General features: G+C 38.7%; 1 protein-coding gene across 3 annotated transcripts in view; it reads left to right on the top strand.

Annotated features, from left to right (window-relative positions):
* The window catches only part of GAS7 (growth arrest specific 7), a 298,468-nt gene that overhangs the window by 171,988 nt on the left and 103,107 nt on the right, over positions 1 to 23,373 (top strand). For all 3 annotated transcript variants that reach the window (XM_036754899.1, XM_036754901.1, XM_036754902.1), the window contains exon 2: positions 7,625 to 7,745. In XM_036754899.1, the coding sequence (XP_036610794.1) occupies positions 7,625 to 7,745 (121 nt within the window). The remainder of the gene's footprint in view (positions 1 to 7,624; positions 7,746 to 23,373) is intronic.

Genomic DNA, 23,373 nt, shown 5'->3' with positions numbered 1-23,373 from the left:
ACAGCCCCTGTCTGGGCATGCTCAGACTTCAGCAACTTGCTCCTCCTTTCTGTGTGTCACTTCTCTAGCTGCTCCAGGGATGGTTTTACCCTTCCAAGCAGCTTATATCCTCTCCCTTCACAGGGATATGGCATTCTTTCAAACCCAAATATCATTCTGCAGAAAAAGGGAAAGGAAAATGCCTTCCCGAGCTCACATTAGGTTCTGGAGTTATTATTATCATCTGTCTGTGTATGTGTATATGCATAGGCATATTTATTTATTTTGCTATTCATTTATTTATTTGTTTGTATCTGAGTTTTTTTAATTCTTTGCCACATTTATAACAGTTCATTCCTAGGCCTTTCACTTTGCCCCAGTGACTCAGCCCCATGGAACTAATATTTAATCACTAAAGCAAGAAAGCCTGTCTCTTTTCCCTTTATCTAGGTAAAATAGCACTAAACAAAATGACACAAGGTAGAGATTCTGCTGGTTAACAGAGTTTCTATGGTTGTTAATTAAATTCTAATTTTAAAGTAAAGAACAAGTTTGCTTGCACGTGTGGCTACTTTGAGTAAATTAGAGAGGGAATAAGCAGCTTTGCCAGAAAGCCAGAGGGGCAATGGGATCAGTCCTGCCCTCTGGGGATCTCTTACCATCAGGGCTGCAGATCCTTGGAGATGTTCTAGTACAGTATCCATCTCAATCCTCTGGCATGTCCTCATGGCTTACTTTTCAGTTGTTCCCAGTCAAGCCCCATGGGTGTGGACTATGGAGGAGTAACTAGTGGAGTAGGAATGGAGAGGAGGGGGAGTTAATCCTGGGCAATGGAAGCCATCACCGCAATTCAGGGGATCTAAGCTGAGGACAGGTAAGGCTGACTAAAAACACATCAAGGTGCAGTCTGGCCAGAGCAGAAAGCCCCAATTTAGAAACTAAGGCTGGAGAGTTGAATAAACACCAATCATTATAAAGAATCATTGTAGATCCAGAGATGCCCCCTCCCCCAATCTAATCCGTAAGGGGAGATTAATATCATAACAACCATAATCAAAGGAAAAAATGAGTTTTCCACAAGGAATACATGAATGCCTAGGAGAAATGGAGCAAGATATAAAAAATGAAATAAAATCTTTGGAGGAAAGAATTGCAAGGAAAATAAATTATTTAGAACAGAAAGTTCTAACCCAAGTAAATAGACTTTCTGAAAATTAGGACAGACCAAACAGAAATCAATGACTCCTTGAGACAGCAGAAATATTAGAACAAAATCAAAGAACTGATAAAATAGAAACCCCAAAAGAAAAATCCCAGGATTGTAAGAGCCAAAATCCAGAGCTTCTATGTCAAAACAAAATGAAATAAAAATCAGCAAGCATTGAGAAAGGAGTTCAAATACAAAGGAACTACAGTTAATACCAATAAGACCTAATGGCTTCTGTGATCAATGAGAGATCTTAGAATACAGTGTCCCAAAAGGCAACAGATGTGGGTTTAGAACCAACAATAACTTAGACTGCAAAGCTGAAATTTTTTTCTTTTTTTTTATTTAAATTTATTTATTTAACATATTTCGTTTTCAGCATTGATTTTCACAACAGTTTGAATTATAAATTTTCTCCCCATTTCTACCCTCCCCCCCACTCCAAGATGGCATATATTCTGGTTGCCCTGTTCCCCAGTCAGCCCTCCTCTCTATCACCCCCCTCCCCTCTCATCCCCTTTTCCCTTCCTTTCTTGTAGGGCAAGATAAATTTCTACGCCCCATTGCCTGTGTATCTTATTTTTTAGTTGCATGCAAAAACTTTTTTTTTGTTTTTGAACATCTGTTTTTAAAACTTTGAGTTCCAAATTCTCTCTCCCTCTTCCCTTCCCACCCACCCTCCCTAAGAAGTCGAGCACTTCAACCTAGGCCACGCATGTATCATTATGTATAACCCTTCCACAATACTCATGTTGTGAAAGGCTAACTACATTTTGCTCCTTCCCAACCCATCCCGCTTTATTGAATTTTCTCCCTTGACCCTGTCCCCTTTCCAAAGTGTTTGTTTTGATTACCTCCACCCCCATCTGCCCTCCCCTCCATCATCCCCCCCCCTTTTATTTTTTTTTATCTTCCTCCCTCTTCTTTCCTGTGGGGTAAGATACCCAACTGAGTATGTATGGTATTCCCTCCTCAGGCCAAATCTGATGAGAGCAAGGTTCACTCATTCCCCCCTCACCTGCACTCTCCCCTCCTCCCACAGAACTGCTTCCTCTTGCCACCTTTATGCGAGATAATCCACCCCATTCTATCTCTCCCTATCTCCCTCTCTCAGTATGTTGCTCTCTAGTCCCTTAATTTCATTTTATTTCTTTTAGATATCTTCCCTTCATCTTCAACTCACCCTGTGTCTGCTCTCTCTCTTTTACATATATACATGTATATATATATAAAACACATATATATATATATACATACATACACATACATACATATACACATAGATATATACTTACATACACATTCACTTATATATATATACATAATATATATATATATATAATATATATATATATATATGCATATTCCCTTCAACTACCCTAATACTGAGGTCTCATGAATCATACACATCATCTTTCCATGTAGGAATGTAAACAAAACAGTTCAACTTTAGTAAGTCCCTTGCAATTTCCGTTACTTGATTACCTTTTCATGCTTCTCTTGATTCTTGTGTTTGAAAGTCAAATTTTCTATTCAGTTCTGGTCTTTTCACTTAGAAAGCTTGAAAGTCCTCTATTTTATTGAAAATCCATATTTTGCCTTGGAACATGATACTCAGTTTTGCTGGGTAGGTGATTCTAGGTTTTAAACCTAGCTTCATTGACCTCCGGAATATCGCATTCCAAGCCCTTCGATCTCTTATTGTAGAAGCTGCCAGATCTTGGGTTATTCTGATTGGGTTTCCACAATACTCAAATTGTTTCTTTCTGGCTGCTTGCAGTATTTTTTCCTTGATCTGGGAGCTCTGGAATTTGATGACAATATTCCTAGGAGATTTCTTTTTGGGATCTATTTGAGGAGGTGATCGATGAATTCTTTCAATTTCTATTTTGCCCTGTGGCTCTAGAATATCAGGGCAGTTCTCCTTGATAATGTCTTGAAAGATGATATCTAGGCTCTTTTTTTGATCATGGCTTTCAGGTAGTCCAATAATTTTTAAATTATCTCTCCTGGATCTATTTTCCAGGTCAGTGGTTTTTCCAAGGAGATATTTCACATTGTCTTCCATTTTTTCATTCCTTTGGTTCTGTTTTATAATATCCTGATTTCTCATAAAGTCACTAGCTTCCATTTGCTCCAATCTAATTTTTAAAGTAGTATTTTCTTCAGTGGTCTTTTGGACCTCCTTTTCCATTTGGCTAATTCTGCCTTTCAAGGCATTCTTCTCCTCATTGGCTTTTTGGAGCTCTTTTGCCATTTGAGTTAGTCTGTTTTTTAAGGTGTTGTTTTTCTTCAGTGTATTTTTCAGTATTTTTTTGGGTCTCCTTTAGCAAGTCATTGACTTGTTTTTCATGGTTTTCTCGCATCCTTCTCATTTCTCTTCCCAATTTTTGCTCTACTTCTCTAACTTGCTTTTCCAACTCCTTTTTGAGCTTTTCCATGGCCTGGGTCCAGTTCCTGTTTTTCTTGGAGGTTTCTGTTGTAGGCTCTTTGACTTTATTAATTTCTTCTGTCTGTATGTTTTGGTTTTCTTTGTCAACAAAGAAAGAATGCAAAGTCTGAGACTGAATCTCAGTGCGTTTTCGCTGCCTAACCATATTCCCAACCAACTAACTTGACCCTTGAGTTTTTCAGTGGGGTATGACTGCTTGTAGACTAACGAGTTCTATGTTCCACGTTTGGGGGGGAGGTGCCAGCTCTGTCAGACCCGCACTCCTCCTTCCCCAAGAACCCCCAGTCCAGACTGGGCTTAGATCTTCAGCAGGCTGTTGCACTCCTGCTCCGATCCGCCACTTAATTCCTCCCACCAGGTGGGCCTGGAGCCGGAAGTAACAACAGCTGTAGCTGCCCCCCTCCGCTGCCCCCAGGGCTGGAAGCCGAACTGTGAACTCCTTCCACTCCCGCAGCTTTTCCCACTAACCTTCTCCGCAGTCTTTGGTGTTTGTGGGTTGAGAAGTCTCGTAACTGCCGGAGCTCACTGAATCAGGGCGCTAGGGCCCCCTCCGCCCGGCTTCTGGTCTGGATGGTCCACGCCGCTCAGGCTGTGCTCTGCTCCACTCCGTTCCCAGCTCCCAGCTCCCAGCTCCAAGCTCCTTGTGGGATAGACCTCACCCAGCAACCATCCAGGCTGTCCTGGGCTGGAGCCCTGCTTCCCTCTGCTGTTTTGTGGGTTCTGCCATTCTAGAATTGGTTCAGAGCCATTTTTTATAAGTTTTTGGAGGGTCTCGGTACAGAGCTCACACTATTCCCTGCTTACCAGCAGCCATCTTGGCTCTGCCCCCCCAAAGCTGAATTTTTAATGGGATAGACTTTCACACATTTCAATGAAAAGACCAGATCTTTTTTAGGGGGGGGGGCTGGGAGGGGGTGGGGAGGTGGAGAAGATGAGTCAAAAGAAACCTAAAAAACTAAATTTATTTGAACAATGAGGAAGGATTGTGCTGTGCCTGTAAGTGCTACCTTCCAATATGCAGAGAAAGAAACAAGTATCCCTTTAGAGCCTTAATGGATTCAACAGGTATCGAGGGGTTAAAATTAAAATCAGAAAAATTAAGAAGTTGTCGAAGGAATGGTATTGTTCTGATGATTTTAAGAGGAAGAAGAGAAGAGCAAGTAAAAGGAATACAGTGATATAGAAAAGAGGAAGAAGAGTATGGAACTTAATAGTTCTCATAATTGGGGTATGTAAGAAAAATAGAATAAATGGTCAGGAATGTGGACGTGAGATGAATCTCATTTTTATTTGAAACACAGAAGAGTTGGACACACAAACAATTTGGTGTAGAAATAGATCAAACTTATCAGGGAAATGAGTGGAAATAGGGAAAGAAGCTATTAATTCTGAAAGAGATTGCCGGGATTCCCAGGACAGGAATAGTCAGAAATAAAACAAACTTCCTAATCCTGATTGGCTGGGGGTGGGAGAAGGATTAAAAGAAAAGAAACTCCAAAGAACTGGGATCTAAAAGGTTGCTCATCATTTAGGGAATTGCTGAACAAACTGTTATATAGATGTAATGGCATATTGTTGTATCATTAAAAAAAATCAGGGAATCCTGGGAAATATGAACTGATTCAGAGTGAAGTGAATAGAACTAGGAAGAAATTAATGTAGTTACAAAACATTAAGAAAAAAATGACTCTGACTTAAGATCTGCAGAGGACTGTGGGATTGCTAGTGAAACATTGCCCATTTTCTGACAGAAAAGTGATAATCATCATGGTATAGAAAGAGACATACATTTTTGAATGTGTCCAAGGTGTGGATTCATTTTGTTTGACCATGCTTGTAACAAGGATCTCCTTCTCTATCCCTCTCTGTCTCTCTCTCCCTCCCTTCCTCCCTCCCTCTCTCTGTCTCTGTCTCTCTCTCTCTCCCTCTTTCCTTCTCTCCCTCCCTCCCTGGAGGAGTTATTTCAGGGGGAGTAAGCAATCATGATGGGGAAAAAAGGAAGACCTTTGAAATATTATTTAAAATGCACAGAAGAGAACAGAAAGAAGTTCACAAGAAAGCACAGCCAGAACAGTTTTAAAAATCATATGTGGAATTTATTGTATAATTTTTTAAAAGCAAGTATTATAAAATACAGATTCATGGTTTCATATATAATCCTCTTTTTGTTTTCTTCTGTCTATATAGAGATGCCCCCTTTTGTGTTTGTATTCAGAATAAAAAATAAAATTGTAAATCCACTTTTAAAAATTAAATAAAATGAGGGTACTGGGATAGTTGCTTCCAGGTCTAAACCTATGATGGTGATAGTATTAATTAGTGCCTACTTTGCTTTAGAGGGGAGATGGTAGTTTAGAATGTGCATCCTAAAAGGGAATCTTCTGATTTGTCCAGTCCAATCCTTTCATTTTTCAGAGAAGGGAATGGAGAGACATAAAAATAAAGTGACATATTTGACAAAGCATTGTCTGGAGCCTAGATCTCCTAACTCTTGGTCCAGTGATCTTTTTACCACACACCTCCATGCCATTCCCAATCCCCAACCCCCAACCCCACAGGGAATAACAAGGTATGTTATATAATCAACTGTTTTACTCCCCTCTTCCTTTGATTTCTTTTGGAGTTTGACGAAATAGTAGACTTCTCTATCCCTCTCTGTCTCTGTCTGTTCTGAGATAGCATCTGTAGTCAGTCCTATGTCAGCCTTGCAGGTGTGTAGGGTTACTTAGTAACAGAGACATTTCCCCTTTCCTGACCATATTAGGAATAGAATGGTTAAGTAGTTGCATGTAAGCACAACATATTGCAGGGGTAGGATGAAACATAAAAGGTTTTTTTAATATTTATATATATTTTGGACTTGACCCTATGATTTCAGTATACATATGAAATTTGTGGTGTAAGTGGACTCTTACCATTTTGATTCCTTACCTTGTCTACAATTAATGGAATTGCTTGTAGCATGGAAGTGGTGACTTGCACAGGGTCACACAGCCAGTAGGTATCAAAGAGAGAGAACTTGAACCCAGGTCTTCCTGACTTATATCTGCTGTCTGTTTATCATGCCATGTTGCCTCTCCTTTTTAATCTTTTGTTTTATAAGTGCAAACATTTAAAATTCTCTGTTTGACATTCAAAGCCCTTGATAACCTGACCCCCTCCTACCTTTCCAGTCTTCTTACACCACCTCCCTTCCACATACTGTGTGACAGTGGTTTCTTTAATCTTCCTCACAATTGACCCTTCATCTTCGAATGCCAGGAATTTTCACTGACTGCTCCTCAACCCCCATGCCCTCCCTCCTCATCTCTGCCTGCTGGCTTCTTTCATGTCCCTGCTAAAATCTAACTTCTCTGAAATGCCTTTCCTGGTTAACCTTAATGATAGTTCCTTCTCTCAGTTGATTATTTACAATTTATCTTGCATATAGCATTTTTGTATATTGCATGTTATCTCCTTCACTAGACCATGAGCTTCTTGAGAGCAGGGACTTTCTGGAGCCTTTCTTTGTAATTCCATCCACAGTGCCTAATGCCTAGTTGTTGTGTGGTCTTTGTGAAACTGAGGCAAACAGGATTAAGTGACTTGCTCAGGTTCACAAAACTAGTAAGTGTCTGAGGCCAAACTTGAACTCATGAAGATGAGTCTTCCTGACTCCACACCCAACATTTTATCTACCGTACCAGCTGCCTGTACTGCTACATAGTAGGTACTTAGTGCTTATTGACTAACTGATTTTGCCCAGCACACATCAATGTTTTGTCCTGGTTATGTCAGACCAAAAAGGGATGATGACACAGGTCTCAACGTCGTGCCATGTCATCCATGCATGTGCCTGAAAATCTTACACTTCCCAGCACAATTTAGGAACTATGACCCAAATGACTGTCATTCTTCCTGCACCCTGCAGATTATAACTATTGAAAAAATAAGTTTGTGTGGTAACCTCTTTCTCTCTTTTCCCCTGCCTCTCCACACCCTAACAGAAGCCTGGAATGGTTCCCCCCCAGCCTGCAGAAGAAAGTCAGACTTCCTTATTGCCACCTGGCTGGCAAAGCTACCTGTCTCCTCAGGGCCGCCGATACTATGTCAACACAACCACCAATGGTGAGTACAGCTCCAGAGAACATCATGTCCCTGCTTCCCAGAGTTCGCACATCTTTAATTCTCTATCCTCTTAAGTTTCTGCTGAATGAACTGGCTACCCCTGAAATGCATGCTAAGTGGTAGATTTCCATCCAAGCCACGCTTAGGATTCTCAGAACACTTTTAGAGTAAGGACTGTACTAGAAGACTGATGTGGGACCAGACTGGAAGACTGTGCAGTGCCAGGTTGTATGCATGGTGAGGTCATAGGTTGTAACCTAAGTTGGGGGAAAACCAAGTAAATATAGTGAAAGCACCCAAAAAGAAGCAATAGGATGAAAGGAATGAGAGGACTGAAATAGAGAAACAGAAAGGGTTTTTTTGTTTATTTTTGTTTTTTGTGGAAAGGTTATGGATGTACCCACCAAAGAAATTTATTCTAAACCTTTGCCCCTATCTAAATCCTACTGATTCTGCAGGGCCAACATTCAGACCTCTGCCTTTGTGAAGATTTTCCCAATGTGTCAGCCCATATCCACATGCCTCTTGCACCCTCTAACACCTAATTTCTTCCTATACTCTCATCCCAACTGGTACTATGCTGCAATATTCATACCATTTATTATCTAAGGAAAGATCTGAGACCCCAAGGCAAGGCAGCCCTGTAGTTGTTCCAATATGAGGAGATAACTGACAGTGTTCTCTGTCCCTCTCTTTAATACCTGTTATTTTCCTTGACCTCTTCCAAAGCCTAGCTTTTAGGAGGCTAGATTTCTCTCTGTAAAAAAGGAGTTCTGGATTTTCTAAGAAAAGAGGAATAAGGGGCCTATGGGCCATACAAATAAAAAGTTTCTTGAAAATAAGCACATCAACAAGTTATGACAGATTTCTGAGGCTTCAAGGAATACTGTATTTTCTCTCCTTGGAATATCCTCTCCTTTCTTTTCCACTTAAGCAAGTCCTATTTGTCAGTGTTTTAGACCAGATAGCCCAGGTCCAAGGTGAATGGCATGGAGCTAACAATCTTCCCTTTTTCTCTATTCCTGTGGCTGAGACTAGTCAGAAATAGTTTGCTTTAACCTGGGAAGGAGCCCAAATATCTTCACCATCTTTCTCTAAGTCTACCTGAACTCTCCTTCATACTGTCACATTATGATAAGTAGGATTTTGTATCTTTTCTGCTAAGCTGTTAATTCCCTACCAGTTCTTTCTTCTATAGCTCTCATTTCTTTTCCCACTTTTTCTCTCTCTAGCATTCTCATTTCATTTGCTAAAACTTTTTAAACTCTTTCTTCATCTCTTCCAGACATTCCAATTGATTTTTTGCCCAGGCTGTCTTTTCTTTAAGGTTTTGCTTGTAGATATTTTGGGGCCATTTCTTCTGGGTTTGTGTCTTGAATTTCCCTGTCACCATAATAGCTTGTTATGGTGAAATTCTTTTTAAAATTTGCTCATTCTTCCTGCCTGCTTCTTGGCTTGGACTTAATGTTAGGTTGGGCTCTGTGTACTTCTGAAGAGAATATCTGGGCTGGTACTACCGCCAATTTCTTGGGGTATTGAGTGTTGTGTTATTCCAGAATCTCACCACCTAAGTACTGGGGATACAAGAGTCAAAAAGATCTCCCCTGCCCTTGAGGAGCTCACATTTTAATGGGGGTAGACAACCAGCAAACAAATATGTACAAATAGTTATATACAGGATAAAGAATTAATAGAGGGAAACTACTAGATTTAAGAAGGATTGGGAAACACTTCCTGTAGAAGGTGAAATTTTGGTTTGGATTTGAAGGAAGCCAGGGAAGCCAGGAGGCAGAGATAAGGTGGGAGTACATTCTAGACATAGGGGACAGCCAGAGAAAATGCCTGGATGCGAGAGATATGGAGTGTCTTATTTATGTAACAGCCAAGAAGCTGGTGCTACTGGATCAGAGTGAAGAGTCAGAAGATAGGAAAGATGGCAGGCTGTGTATGGGCAGAGGGGTAGGATGTGAGGGACTTTGAATTCTAAATAAAGGATTTTATCTTGGAGGTGATCAGGAACCACTTGAGTTTATTGTGTAGGGGATGACACAGTCCGATCTGAACTTTAGGAAGTTACTTTTGCCCTTGAACAAGAGTGGGGAGAGACTTATGGCAGCAGACCAACCATCAGGCTTTTGAAACAGTCTAGAGTTGAGGTGATAAGAAGCTATTGGGGTAGTAGAGAGAAGGGGGCGTATTTGATTGATGTAGCAAAAGTGAAATCAATAGTACCTACTGAGTCTGGAAAAATAGGTTTTCAAATCTAAACACTGGAAGGTATATTCAATCCCAGAGGCCATTGGGGTTGATTAAGTAGGGGAGTTACACGGTAAAATCCATGCCAGTGTGTAGGATGGACTGGAGTGGAGAGAGACTTGAAAGTAGGGAAACCAGTTAGGAGGCTGTTGAAAAAATGTAAGGAGAGCCTGAATTATTGTGGCAGTTGTGTAAGTAGAGAGATAGGGTTGAATGCAAGAGATGTGGAGGTAGAAATGGTAACATTTGGCAACTGATTGGATATGAGGAATGAGAAGTCCAGGATGGTCATGCCATCATTAGACAATTTGGAAGAGGAGAGGGTTTAGGGCAGGTACTTGTACTGAAGTCACACAGCAGTATTAGATAGTAGAGCTGAGATTTAAGCAGATGAGGGAACTGGTCCAGGAAAGTTATCTAAGCTTTCAGAATTTATGGCATGAATGATTGAACATATTGCATGTTAGAAACATTAAAATAATCAGAAAAATCATGATAGTTCATTGAAATAAAAGCATAGGGTATTGCACTTTCACCTAAAAGAAGAAAAGCACAATAAAATAAGACCATAGTAAGCCCTTATGGCAAGAGGCCATGTGGGTGAATTATTACAAATTTTTTTTACAAATGTAGCTCTATAGAAACATTTTATCTTTTGGGCCCATATGCCAGACAGTTGGTGTTTTTACTTGATTTCTTGTTTTAATTTTTCTTTAAACTAGGTGATTCTCATTTAGCCTATTTTATTACACAAAGAATTAATGTGAGTTTCAGGGTAATTTTTTCCAGTAAAACACTTTTAACAGCTTTTCAGGAGCTTTTATTTGTTACTAAATAATTGGATACACCCCAAACTCCCACAAAGAAGTATAGCGCTAGCAATTCTGAGTTAATAAAAGCTAGCCTGAGAGGCTTCCACACCTTAGGTATTAATCTGTTTTCTTCTGGTCCATCTGTGTTCAACAAATGTGAGAGCTTCCTGAATGTTTTTATTCAGCACATTCTCTTACTTTAATAGGCTTTCCATTTTATGCTCATACCCATTTCTTATTTTAGTATCCTTAAAAAAAGGATTGCCGTAATTGGAGTGTCGGACTAAATGTACACAAGACATTTGCTTATGTGTGTCTGGCTTTGTTGTATTTTTCTCTTGGCATGTCAATATTTTCTTGGTTGTAATGTTTTTTGTTTGAAGGAGCAGGTGGACCCTTGTCCTGATCTCCTCTGGACATTCTCAGAGTCTTTTTTTTTTTCAGTGGGGACTGACAATAATAGCATATGTTTCAAAGGAGGTATGTAAGATGATCTTGAACCAAGAATGCTGGAAAGAGACTTGAGAGATCATTTCATCCACCTCATTTTTCAGAGAAGGTAACTGGGACTTGAGAGTATTGAATTGTTTTTCAGTCATGTCCAACTCTTCATGAGTCCATTTGGGGTTTTCTCAGCAAAAATGGTAAAGTGGTTTGCCATTTCATTCTGCAGCTCATTTTACAGATGAGGAAAACTGAGGCAATAGGGTAAAGTGACTTGCTCAGGGTCACACAGCTAGTAAGTGTCTGAGGCCAGATTTGAACCCAGGAAGATGAATCTTCCTGACTCCAGGCCTGGCACTCTATCCACTGCCCCACTTAGCTGCTCAAAACTTAAAGAGCTGAATTGAACTACCCATGCTTACACTGGAGGTAGAATTAGAGCCCAAGTTATCAGGAATTCTATTCCAATACAATTTCTACCATATTATGCTGCCCTTCAGTTGAAGTTGTCAGGAGTAAGAAAAGTAGTTTGACAATCACAGGTTTGGTGTGTGTGTGTGTGTGTGTGTGTGTGTGTGTGTTTTACTATCACAATTTTAACAGTTGTCCCTGTTAAAGTAATGAAAGGTTCTAAAGAAAGAATATCTTGTCATTTACTTATCTAGAGATGGTATGATGTTAACAAAAGAAGTATATTGTGTAACTCCTTAAAAATTATAGCATCGCAAGATCAAGGGTTGATTGTTGGAAGAGACATTAGAAGCCATTTGGTCAAACATCCTTGTTTTTCAGATTAGGAAACAGACCACATGAAGTTGAGTAATCTTTCCAAGATCACACGTATAGTTACTGAATTGAGTTCCCCATAATTCAGTATAATAACAGTAGTTTACATTTATATCACATAATTGCAAAGCATTTTCACATGTCATCCTATTTAATCCTCCCAACAACTCTATGTGGATGCATTACAGGTATTATTATCCTTCTTTTATAGGTAAGAAAATTAGAGAAGTAAATGAGGACAAGTTAAGGTAACTTTCACAAAGTCACAAAACTAAGTGATGGGACTAGATCAGGAACCCAGATGTTCTGACTCAGCGTTTGGTATATGGTAGAGCTAAGTTTCCATGTATCCCATTCAGATTTAGAGTACAAAGACCTGGTACTGAATCATATAGCTCTGCCACTCAGAGCAAGCTGTGTGAGCTTGAGTAAAGCACTTAACTGCTCTGAAACTGTGTCTTCATACAGCTCAAAACATTTTCCAAAATGTTTTTTGTTAGGTTTTAAGTTTCAAATTGTTTCCCTCCCTGCTTTCCCAACCCACACAAGAGAAGTCCACCATTTAACACAAATATGTATGCATATATGTATGTAAAACCATACTATACATACTTCTGTTTATCAGCTCTTTCTCTGGAGGTGGATAGTATTTTCCTTCAAGGTCCTTTGTGGTTGATTTGCATATTTATTATACTCATAATAACTTAGTTCTTCACAATTTTTCTTCAAACAATATTGCTATTAATTGTATACAACCTTCTCTTGGTTCTGCTCATTTCGCTCTTAATTCCTTTGATATTCTTTTGTTTTTCCTAATGAATTTTGTTACTATTTTTTCTATCTCAATAAACTTTTTTTTGGTAATTCAATTTGGAGAGCATTGACTAAGTAGATTAGGTTAGGAAGAATTGTCATTTTTGTTATATTGGCTCTGCCCACCCATGAACAATTAATTTTTCTCCAGTTATTTAGATCCAACTTTATTTGTATAAAAAGGGTTTTGTAATTACGTTCATATGATTCTGGGGTTTGTCTTGGCAGGTGTATTCTCAGGTAATTTATGATGTCTACAGTTATTTCAAATGAGGTATCTCTTACTATCTCTTTTTGCAGGGTTTTGTTGGTGATATATAAAAATGCTGATGATTTATGTGGGTTAATTTTATAACCTGCTATTTTGCTAAAATTATTAATAGTTTCAACCAGCTTTTCAATGGGATCTCTTTTCCAAGTATGTCATCATACTGTCTGCAAAAAAAGATAGTTTTATTACCTCATTGCCCATTTTGGTTCCCTCAATTTCTTTTTCTTCTTATTGCTACTATTAGCATTCCTAATACAATATTGAATAATATTGGTGATAATGGGCCTCCTTGTTTCACTCTTATTGGGAAGGTTTCTAGCTTATCCCCTTTACAAATAATGCTTGCTGATGGCATCAAGATTGAACCTAGTTTACATAAGCCCTGAGTTTGGCATTCTGGATCACAAATTACATAAGGAAGAATTTCCTAACAATTAGAGTTGTTCATATGCAAAGTACATATATGTCCTGCCTTTTGAGACAAATTCTCCTGTTACTAAATTTGTTCAGAAGTAACTTAAGAGTAGGACCTGTGTCTTCTGATACCCAATCTAGTTTTCTTTCTACGTGCCACTATGCACATGGGCAGGAAATAGCAAGTTGTGACACAGATATACTGCAGACACTGACTTAGAATACGAGATAATAGTAGGATTCCTGCATATAAAGTGAATTGGCTTGGCCTTTTAAATATTCCTTACCTGCTGTAACTAGTCTGTTACTTGTGACTGGGGGTGATTTAATAAATTGCTCAGCAAGTATTTATTAAGACTACTATGTGCTGGGCATCGTACTTGGTGCTGAACAAAGACAAAAATTAAATGGTCCTTGCCCTCAAGGACTTACATTCTATCAGCAAAATCATGCATATGCATAAATACTAAATAGATAAAAAGTAATTTGGGGGAACACTAGCAGTGAGGGGGATCAGGAAACACCTCATATTAATTATAGTGCTTGAGATGAGCTTTCATGGAAACTAGGATTTCTATGAAGTAGAAGTTAGAAGGGAGTGCATTCTATGCACTGGGGACAGCCTGTACAATTGCATGAAGTTGGGAGAGGTAACTAGAACAGAAAGTGAGATGGAATGGAAGTTTAAATGCATAAATCAACCCACAAATTCCTCTACCATCAACTAGGAAAAGCAGGTGGCTTGCTGTGCCCCTTCCCCCTACACTTTCTTTGTATCCCCCTCAGGCCACTCTTCTGCAACTTCTTTGCTCATCATAGCACCCCTTGGTGTTCATTTTCACCTGATTTTTGCCATATAAAAGTGTTAGAAAAGACAACGTGATGGGACCTCCCACCTCCTCAAGACAGCTCTGCATATACAGAACAGTAAGATCATCTTTATAAATAGTTTTCAAGATTTTTCCTATATCTGTTTTTTTATGCTAAGCTTTGCAGCTGTCTTCTTCAGCTAAAGATGAAAAGTTTCAATTCCTGGTCTATTTCTTTTTTGCTCTCATGTAATGAACTCCATTTAAGTCATCTCTTCTATACCCTTATCTGTCAAGCACACTGCAGTGTTCTTCATCTTGAATAGTTTGGGGGGCAGAGGTTCTGATAATAAGTTTTTTGTAACCTTGCCTGAACTCCCAGGGACTTAGGGATAGGGACACCCAGGAAAGGGGCAGTTAATGATAATCTTCAGCGTAACCCTTTATTATAATAATATGCTATGTACAGCAATCCAGGCAAAATGTAACCATTTTTATTTCATCATTTTTGTTAGAAGAAATGGTTTTAGTAAGGGAGAGAGAAGAGATTACATTCAGAAATGAAGACAATGTAAAATATTAAGATATAACCTCCCTCCTGCTCCAAATAGATATGGTACCATTTCAAGACTGTGGAGCTCTGTCTCCCATTATTGCACAAACATATGCACCAGATCATTCATCAGCAGCAATTCAAATGTCCCCCAGATATTCAGACCTTTACTTCACCATAGACATGAGCTGAAATGGAAGGGACTTAGTCGGATTATGGAAACTCATGTTTGAAGTCAAGAAGACCCTCTCTGATACTTAATACTTGTGTGGCTTTGAACAAATCATGTCTTCTCTTTTGCCTCATTTCCTTATCTATAGAAGGAGGGGGAGACTATATGATCTCTAAGTTCCTTTCTAATTCAAAATCCTATGATCCAAGGGAAGAAGACTCTCTAGCATTACTTCAAATAGACAACACTGGCTCAAAGAACATCAGACACTTGAATCAATTAATCATAAAATGTCAAGCTGGAAGGTACCCTAGAGATTCAAGACCAGTGGCTATTTTTTACAGCCAAGAAAACAGGTCCTGAAAAGTGAAGTTATTTGCCTAAAGTCAGACAGCTTATTGGCAAAACCATGACTAGAGAGAAGGTCACATGAGTCTCTTTCCACTGCTTCATGCTTCACTATTTGCTGGAAGATATTTAATAACCACATGCTTCTGATCCTCTGCTGTTGTCCCCTTTCAATCATACAAGGCTAGTTCTTTCCCCTTCCCATCCCAAATGCCCCCAAATGCTGCTGTTTTCACATTTCTTGAATGTCCTTTGAGATCCAGAATAACTTTCTTGCCTAGAATTTCTTCCCAGCCTTGTAAGTAAATGATGGTTTGATAGAGATGTTTGACGTGTGCCTAAAGAGCAACATGATGCCTTTGTGTCTGAATCTGGTTGACGGGTGCACTGGCTGTCTTTAGGAATTCATCAGTCTGGGCTATTCTTTTGTTACAGTGCTCTGGTGAAATTAGGACTTACTCCAGTCCAAAATAGCTTAGGCTCTTTCATTTCCACAGCCTTGTGAAAATCAACACTCACAATAATTTAAAGCATTATTTGTAAATGGAAAGTTCCATTTTCTACTGGAAAGCATTATATGGACAGATTAGGGATGCAGAATAATAGCAATTAATGAGTACCTTAAGCTTTTCAGAAAGGCGACATTGAATACAAAATACCCACTCCACACCAAGGCAAGCCTTTTTTTCTTCTTTTAAAGAGTGCAGCTGTATAATCTATCGTGATAGAAAATTCCCTGTCATAGAGTCATAGATTTAGAGATGGAAGGGACCTTTGGAGTCATGTAGTCAACCCATTGATTATACAGTTGAGGAAACCAAGCCCCAGGAAAGTTAAATAACTTTCTGAAGGTCACACTGGTGCAAGCTAGCAGACAAAGGATTTTATTAATTTACTTCCTCTGACTCTAAATCAGCCCTCTTTCCACTGTTCTGCATTGTCTCCCATCAGTGTTCCTAATTGTCACAGAATAACGAAGCCTTTCCTGGTTCCCTGAATTGTTAATGCTTCCCTCAAATTACTTTGTATTTATTTTGCATATATTTTGTATTTACTTTTATATTTATTTTTCTGTGTATGTTATTTCACCCAATATAATATAAGCTTCTTGAGGACAGAAACAGTTTCCTTTTTCCATTTGAATCCCCAATGCCTAGCACAGCATTAAGCTTAATAAATACTTATTGAACGCCTAACTGTTAGAGTTGTCTGAAAATGGATTGTGCTTCTTCATAATTCCCCCATCCCTATAGGTCTTCAAGCAAAGGCATGGTTAATTGATCACTTGCTGGGGACCTCTGAGGTTCTTTCAAACCTCAGGATTCAAGGATTCTAAGATAAATGGAAAGAATATGGAACCAGGAGCCAAGCAGTTCTTGTTCTGTCGTCAATTAGCTATGTGACTGAAAGAATTCACTGTTTCTTTGGGCTTCACAGAATCTCAGAGTTGGAAGGAATCTCAAAAGCCACATAGTCCCTCCCATACCTGAAAAAGAATTCCCTCAATAGCACTGGCAAATGATCACCCAACCTCTGCTGAAAGGTTTTCAGTTAGAAGGAGTCCATTATCTCCTAAGCAAACCTATTCCACTCTTAGACATCTCTTAAATTGGGAAGTTTTTCCTTCTATCAAGCCCACCTTTTTACTCCTTTCACACTTGTCCTCAGTTCTGCCTGCTGGGCCCAAGAACAAATCCAGTCCTTTTTCTACATTCAAACTGTTTTCAAGTATTCACAGTACTATCAAATCTTTCCTTTCCAGGTATTTTAACTGGTCCTCATATGACACCATCCCCAATCCTCTCATTGTCCTGGTCTTCTTCTGAACTTAGCTCTGGCTTTTCTGTCTGTACTAAGTTATGGTGCTTAGAACTAAACACCAAACTTCCATGACCATGGCAGAGTGCGCTGGGACTCTGTTGTACCTTGCCATAGACAACATTCCTCCTCAATGCAACACAGCATAATCTAAGGTTTTTTTGGTCTACTTTGGCTCATGGGGACCTTAAGAAACCCTTAGGTCATTTTCATCGGAACTATTATATGAGCCACACTTGCGATATCCTGTACTTATGAAGTTCATTATTGAACCCAAATGTAGAGCAAAGTATATTATCAATCCAAATGCAGAACTGTATACACCTTTTTTTGTACAATCCTCTGATTTCCTTTATGAAAGGAAACTCATCTTACCAATAGAGCTCTTCAACTTATCATTTTGGTTACTGGTCTGGGGCATTGTAATGTTAAGTAATTTGTCTAGGATCACACAGCTAGTTTCAATCAGAGCCAGTACTTTATAACCAAGATCTTCCTTGACTTCTGGGACACCTCTCTCTATCCATTATGCCACACTGAGTCTTCCTGTTAAACTTATCAACTTTGGCCCTTCCTTGTAGTTTGTGTATTGGCCATCCCCCATGCCTGGAATTCAAATCCTTCTCTTCTCTACCTCATAGAATCCCTCTCTTTCCTTGACATGCAGCTCAAGTATCATCTTTTGCATGAAGTCTTTCCTTGTTTTCCCCAGCTGCCGGCACCCTTCCTCTCAATTTACATTGTATTTAACTATTTTGTATTTATTTGTTCTGGTTATATTCATTCTGTGTATATTTGCATACTTGTCTCCTGTACAATGTAAGTCCCTTGCTTCCTTTTTTAAAAATTTGTATCCCCAGAACCTGCTATAATTCTTGGAACGTAGTAGATAGTTAAGAAATGCTTGTTGATCGGTTATTAACTGACTGATTTTAGCCTGTCAAGATCTTTTTGAATCCTGACCCTATTTATCCCTCCCTCCTTTGCATCATCTTTAATTTTGACAGCCATGCCATCTGTGTTTACATTAAAGTCATTGATAAAAATGCTGAACAGTTCAGGAGCAAAGTTAGGATACTAAACCTCTCAGTCAGAGAACTTGCTCCAAGTTGACATGGGCCAAATATATCTTGGTTTTTTATTTTTTTTTGTATTGTCTCTCCAATTGTAATATAAGCTACTTGGAAAATGATGATGGTTTTACTTTTGTTCTTGAAATCTCTAGTGATTAACAGAGTGCCTGGCATATGGGAGGCACTCAATAAATGCTTTTTGATTGACAAGTGTCTGGCTGCTTTGGGGGTGATATCATTCAAGCAGCTCTTATACATCTAATTCTAATATTATTGAGTGAATGTCTCTCCATTTTGCCCAAAGGGATTTTATGAGAAACTTTATCAAACATAATAATGAACTTTCTGTCCATGTCCTCACAAGTGAAATGAGGACCCTGGACTAAAGCATCTCAAGGCTCCCTTCTAGCATTGACATTTTAAAAACTGATCCAACTTTTTGATGTGGTTTGGTTTAATATTTAAAGAACTGGTGTTCTTCATCCCATGGCATGCATGTACATGTATATTCACGTGAGTATGTATACCTTTATAGGACTTCAATCAATTAACCACATGACAAATCAGCACTTACTATATCACAGACACTGTTAACCAATGGTGTCAAGCTCAAATGACTCTGTACAGCATATTGACTTAGAAAACCATAAATTAACATTATCTTTTTATATTGCATTTTTATTTATTTTGTTAAACATTTCCCAATTGCATTTTAATTGAGGTCAGGCCTCACTTAGGAATTTTGCTCCCACTTGCGGGGAGTTTGACCCCTCTGCTGTGTTATTGTTTGCCTTTCCTCCTCTGAGTCATCTCTTCTTTGCAAGCCCAGTCCCCCAGTGTTGTTCATCTGAGATCCTTTGTAATGTTCCTTCCTATTAGTCTATTGTATTTTAGCCCTGCCATTTGCAGGGAAGCAAAACTTTGGTCATTCGTAAGATACTTGAAATGTTTCTGGTGGGAGGTTAATGTATATGTTTGTGCACCAAAGGCTGCATTAGCTTTAAATTTTTTTCATTTGTCCTGTGTTGTCTGCATTGTTATCTTTTTCTAATACCATAACAAAAGGTTAGAAATCTGCAAACCTGATTCTAAAAAGAACCAAAGTGAGTAGAACACTCCCTGGGAAAGCTCAGTAAAATGTTAACTGCTACAGCACTCATTTTTTCCATCTATAAAATCAAGGGGATGAAACTAGGTAATTTTTGAGGTCCTCTCTGGCTTTGGCATTCTATCACTCTTGACATGTTGGCTTATGACACAGAAGAGATAATAGTAGTATTTTGTGATTGAAGAAAGAAAGACACTTGTGGAAACACAGGATACTTTCTGTTAGAAAATAGAGTGACCCTGATTCTTTTCTATCATTAGTCACTCCTCCAGAATAAATCTACTCTAAATCTACTTTTTCTTTTTGCTCATTATTTATTTCTTCTTTAACCGTTTTTGTTCTGGCTTTTATTTTGCAGCACTCAATTCTGTTCTAATCGCCAGTGGTCCCCTTGTTGCCAAATCCAATGACCTTTTCTCATGTATCTTTTACTTTAGTGTCTCTGCTATATTGGACACTGTTGATTGTCCCATCCTTAAAATTTCCTTCTCCTTTGACTTCTAGAATAATAAAGTATCCAAAAGTAGAGAATATTTGCTCAGTTCCCTTTCTCTCCTCTACATTTCAAAGCCCTTTAACACAAGACCCCATTCTCTTCTTTACTTCAATCTCTGATGAAGAGATGATCATTTTCTTCACCATGGCCAACCCCTGTACATGTATCTTTAATCTTATCCCCCTTCCCATTCTCCAGCAGGTTGTCCGTATCATTCCTTCAATCTTCAATCTCTCCTTATCTACTGCATCCTTCTCTGCTGCCCCCACTCCCAAGTCTCTCCATCCTTAAAAAAAATTCACTATATTCTATAATCATCTCAAGCTGTCATCCTTTATCTCTTCTCATTTTTTCAGACAAGCACTTTTATGTTTCTGCATTTTATGTTTCAACTTCTACTCTTTTCTCAGCCTTTTGCAATCAGGGCTCCAACTTCATCGCTCTTTTCAAAATTCCTGGTGATCTCTTCTTAATTACCAAATCTGATGGCCTTTCCTTTTTTAAAAAATAAGTTTTTGTTGATATATTATTTATTTATATCATCATAGTTTTCTCCAGCATTCCTCCCCATCCCAGAGAGCCATCCCATAAAATAAATCATATTCTTTCAAGTAAAAAAAGAAAAAAGAGAGACAAAGAAGAGGGGAAAAATCAGTACACTTGGTCAATACAATGAAAACATATGCAATGTGCAATGCCTATGGAACTACCACTTCCACCAAGGGGTGAGTTGGAGGTGTCCTTATATCTCTTCATTCTAGTCATGCTTGATCTTCATAATTTTGTTACATTTGCTTTTGATTTTATGTGTGTACATGGCTGTCCTTCCTTGGTCTAACTCTAACCATTACTTCTAGGTCTCCTTTACTGCATCACCATCCATTTCACATCTACTAATCATCTCTTCTCAGTTTTCTACTTAGTGACTTAATCAGCTTCTCTATCATTAGTTATCATCACTATGCAGATGACTTTGAGATCTATATATTTAGCCTTAGTCTTTTTCCTGATCTCCAATATTGAGCCTCCAGCTACCTAGTAGTTATTTCAAATTCAGTGTCCTGTAGTCACATGGCCAGAGGTAGCTAGGAGATGCAGTAGATAGGGCTCAGGAAGTTCTGAGTTCAAATGTGGCATCAGACACTTACTAATTGTATGACCTTGGGCAAGTCACTTAACTGCTGTCTGCCTCAGTTTCCCTAACTGTAAAATGGGGGTAATAATAATAACACTTACCTTCTAGAGTTGTGAGAATTAAATAAACCCCAATAATTTCCATTGCCCTTATGATCAAATACAAACTCCTGTTTGGCTTTACAATCTTTCCCTAACCTACCCTTTCCATACTTTGCAATCCAGCTAGACTGACCCACTTATTGTTCCTCATATATGGTATTTTATCTGCATTTCCTATGCCCTAGCCCAGGTTGTCCCTCATTCATGGAATGATACTCCTTAGCTTCCTTCCAAGCCCAGCTCAAGCAGTATCTCTCACGTACCCTATCATCACCACCAAATTCCTTTGTATTGATTTCATATTCATTGTGTAGACTTTTAAATATGTATATATATGAGAATATGTACATCTACTTACACACATATACACTGCCTTCCACTATAGAATGCAAGCTTCTTAAAGGGAGGACTTTTTTGTTGTTGTTCTTCACATCCGTAGCCCCTTGCACAATAATTTGTATTGCAATAGTAGTAGGTGCTTAATAGATGCTTGCTGATTGATTGGTTACTTTTCTTTCTACCATTATGACTGTTCCTCTGAACATCTTCTGCCTCAAAGAACTCACTAAATTTTTGTGGATGCAATTATCACTACATTGCAAATAATATAGTAACAAAAACATCAGCTTTGGTATGTTTGATCCGTGTTTGGTACATCGCCCATGGTTGATTCTCAGCTCTGGCATCTTTTAGCTGATTAAACAAATTTCTCTCTCCTCTATACAATGGGAATAATAGAAATGCCTACCCTACCTACATCAGAGAGTTGTGAAGATTAAAGGGGAAAGTGTGAAAATACTTCTCAGTCAACTGATTACTTATAAAGGTAATCAAATGTGATTATTACTATGATTTATTATGACTTCCAAATTCCTATCTGCAGCCTTGACCTCTCACCTGTTCTCCATCCTCGAGCAAACATTCCTGACTGCTAGATATTTTCACTTGGATGTCCTGCTGTCACCTCGAATTCACCATAGTCAATACCAAACTTAGCATGCCTGTCTGCTTCTGTATCCTCATATTAACTTTATAAATTCACTGCTAAATCCCCTTAGCTTTTCATCCCATCTCTTCTGTCTACTACCTCCAATCCAGCAGTTGTTTTACTAAAGCTCCTGTTTGTTTAGCTCTCACCTTTCTGTTCTCCTCTGCCTTTATAATACTATAATATTGCTTTTTTCATTAGAAATGGGGGTAAATTTGATCAGCTATGCTCATAATTTTTTTTTCCATCGAGGTTTTTAGTTGTCTGCTTTTCATCTAACTTCATCTTTCCTGGCAGGAAATTGTTAGCATTTTGAATACTGACCTTCTAAATAGTTAGGCAGAACTTAAAAGAAAAACTGAAAACATAGATAAATCCATTATAATTACTTATAGGGTGGTCAATACTAATACATAAGGAAATCACTTATTTTGGAATAATAATAAAACCATCTTTTTCACATTCAAAAGGAGACATATCACATCCCCTCCTCTACTCTTTCATCCAGTGACACTCACCTCATTGTTGTTCTTCCCACAAATACATTTTGTCTCAAGATTCTTGGCATTTTCATGGTCTATCCCCCTTGAATTCTAAAATTCTCTTTCCTCATCTCTATCTTCTGGCTTTCCTGGCTTTCTTCAAGACTCAGCTGAAGTCTCAACTTCGACAGGAAGCCTTTGCTGATCCCTCTTAATGATGGTGCTTTCCTGTGATGGTTATCTCCAAACTAATGTTGTCCATAGCTCTTACTTACTGTACATAATTATTTGCATGTCATTTCCCCCATTTTCCCACAGTCTTCTTCCAAAGACTATGAGTTCTTTGAGAGCAGGGACTGCCTTTTGCCTCTCTTTGTATGCTCAGTCCTTAGCATAGTGCCTACCACATAGTACACATGCAATGTTTATCAACAGTGTCTACTCTGGCCCCCATTGCTTGAAAGTGAGATGTACTACATTTCACCCAATTTCAGAATTTTCCATTATCCTTAAGGGTGTTTGCTGGAGGTACTGGGAGTGGGGAAGAGTTGTCCCATCTCTCTGCCATTAGATCCAGCACCCACCAATGGTGTTCTCCAATTTTAGTGGTCCTCTGACCCCCAGTTCCATTTGACCACTGAACAGTCAGATTAACTTTTACAAAGCTAAAATAAATTCAAAGGTATAGCAAGAATAAATGTACAAACATTCTCCTGGTACCTAGAAGCACAATCCACCCTCCTTCTCCT

This window comes from Trichosurus vulpecula, chromosome 4 (assembly GCF_011100635.1).
Source record: "Trichosurus vulpecula isolate mTriVul1 chromosome 4, mTriVul1.pri, whole genome shotgun sequence".
NCBI lineage: Eukaryota > Metazoa > Chordata > Mammalia > Diprotodontia > Phalangeridae > Trichosurus > Trichosurus vulpecula.
The sequence above is the reverse complement of the archived record's forward strand: the minus strand, read 5'-3'. Positions and strand labels throughout refer to the sequence as shown.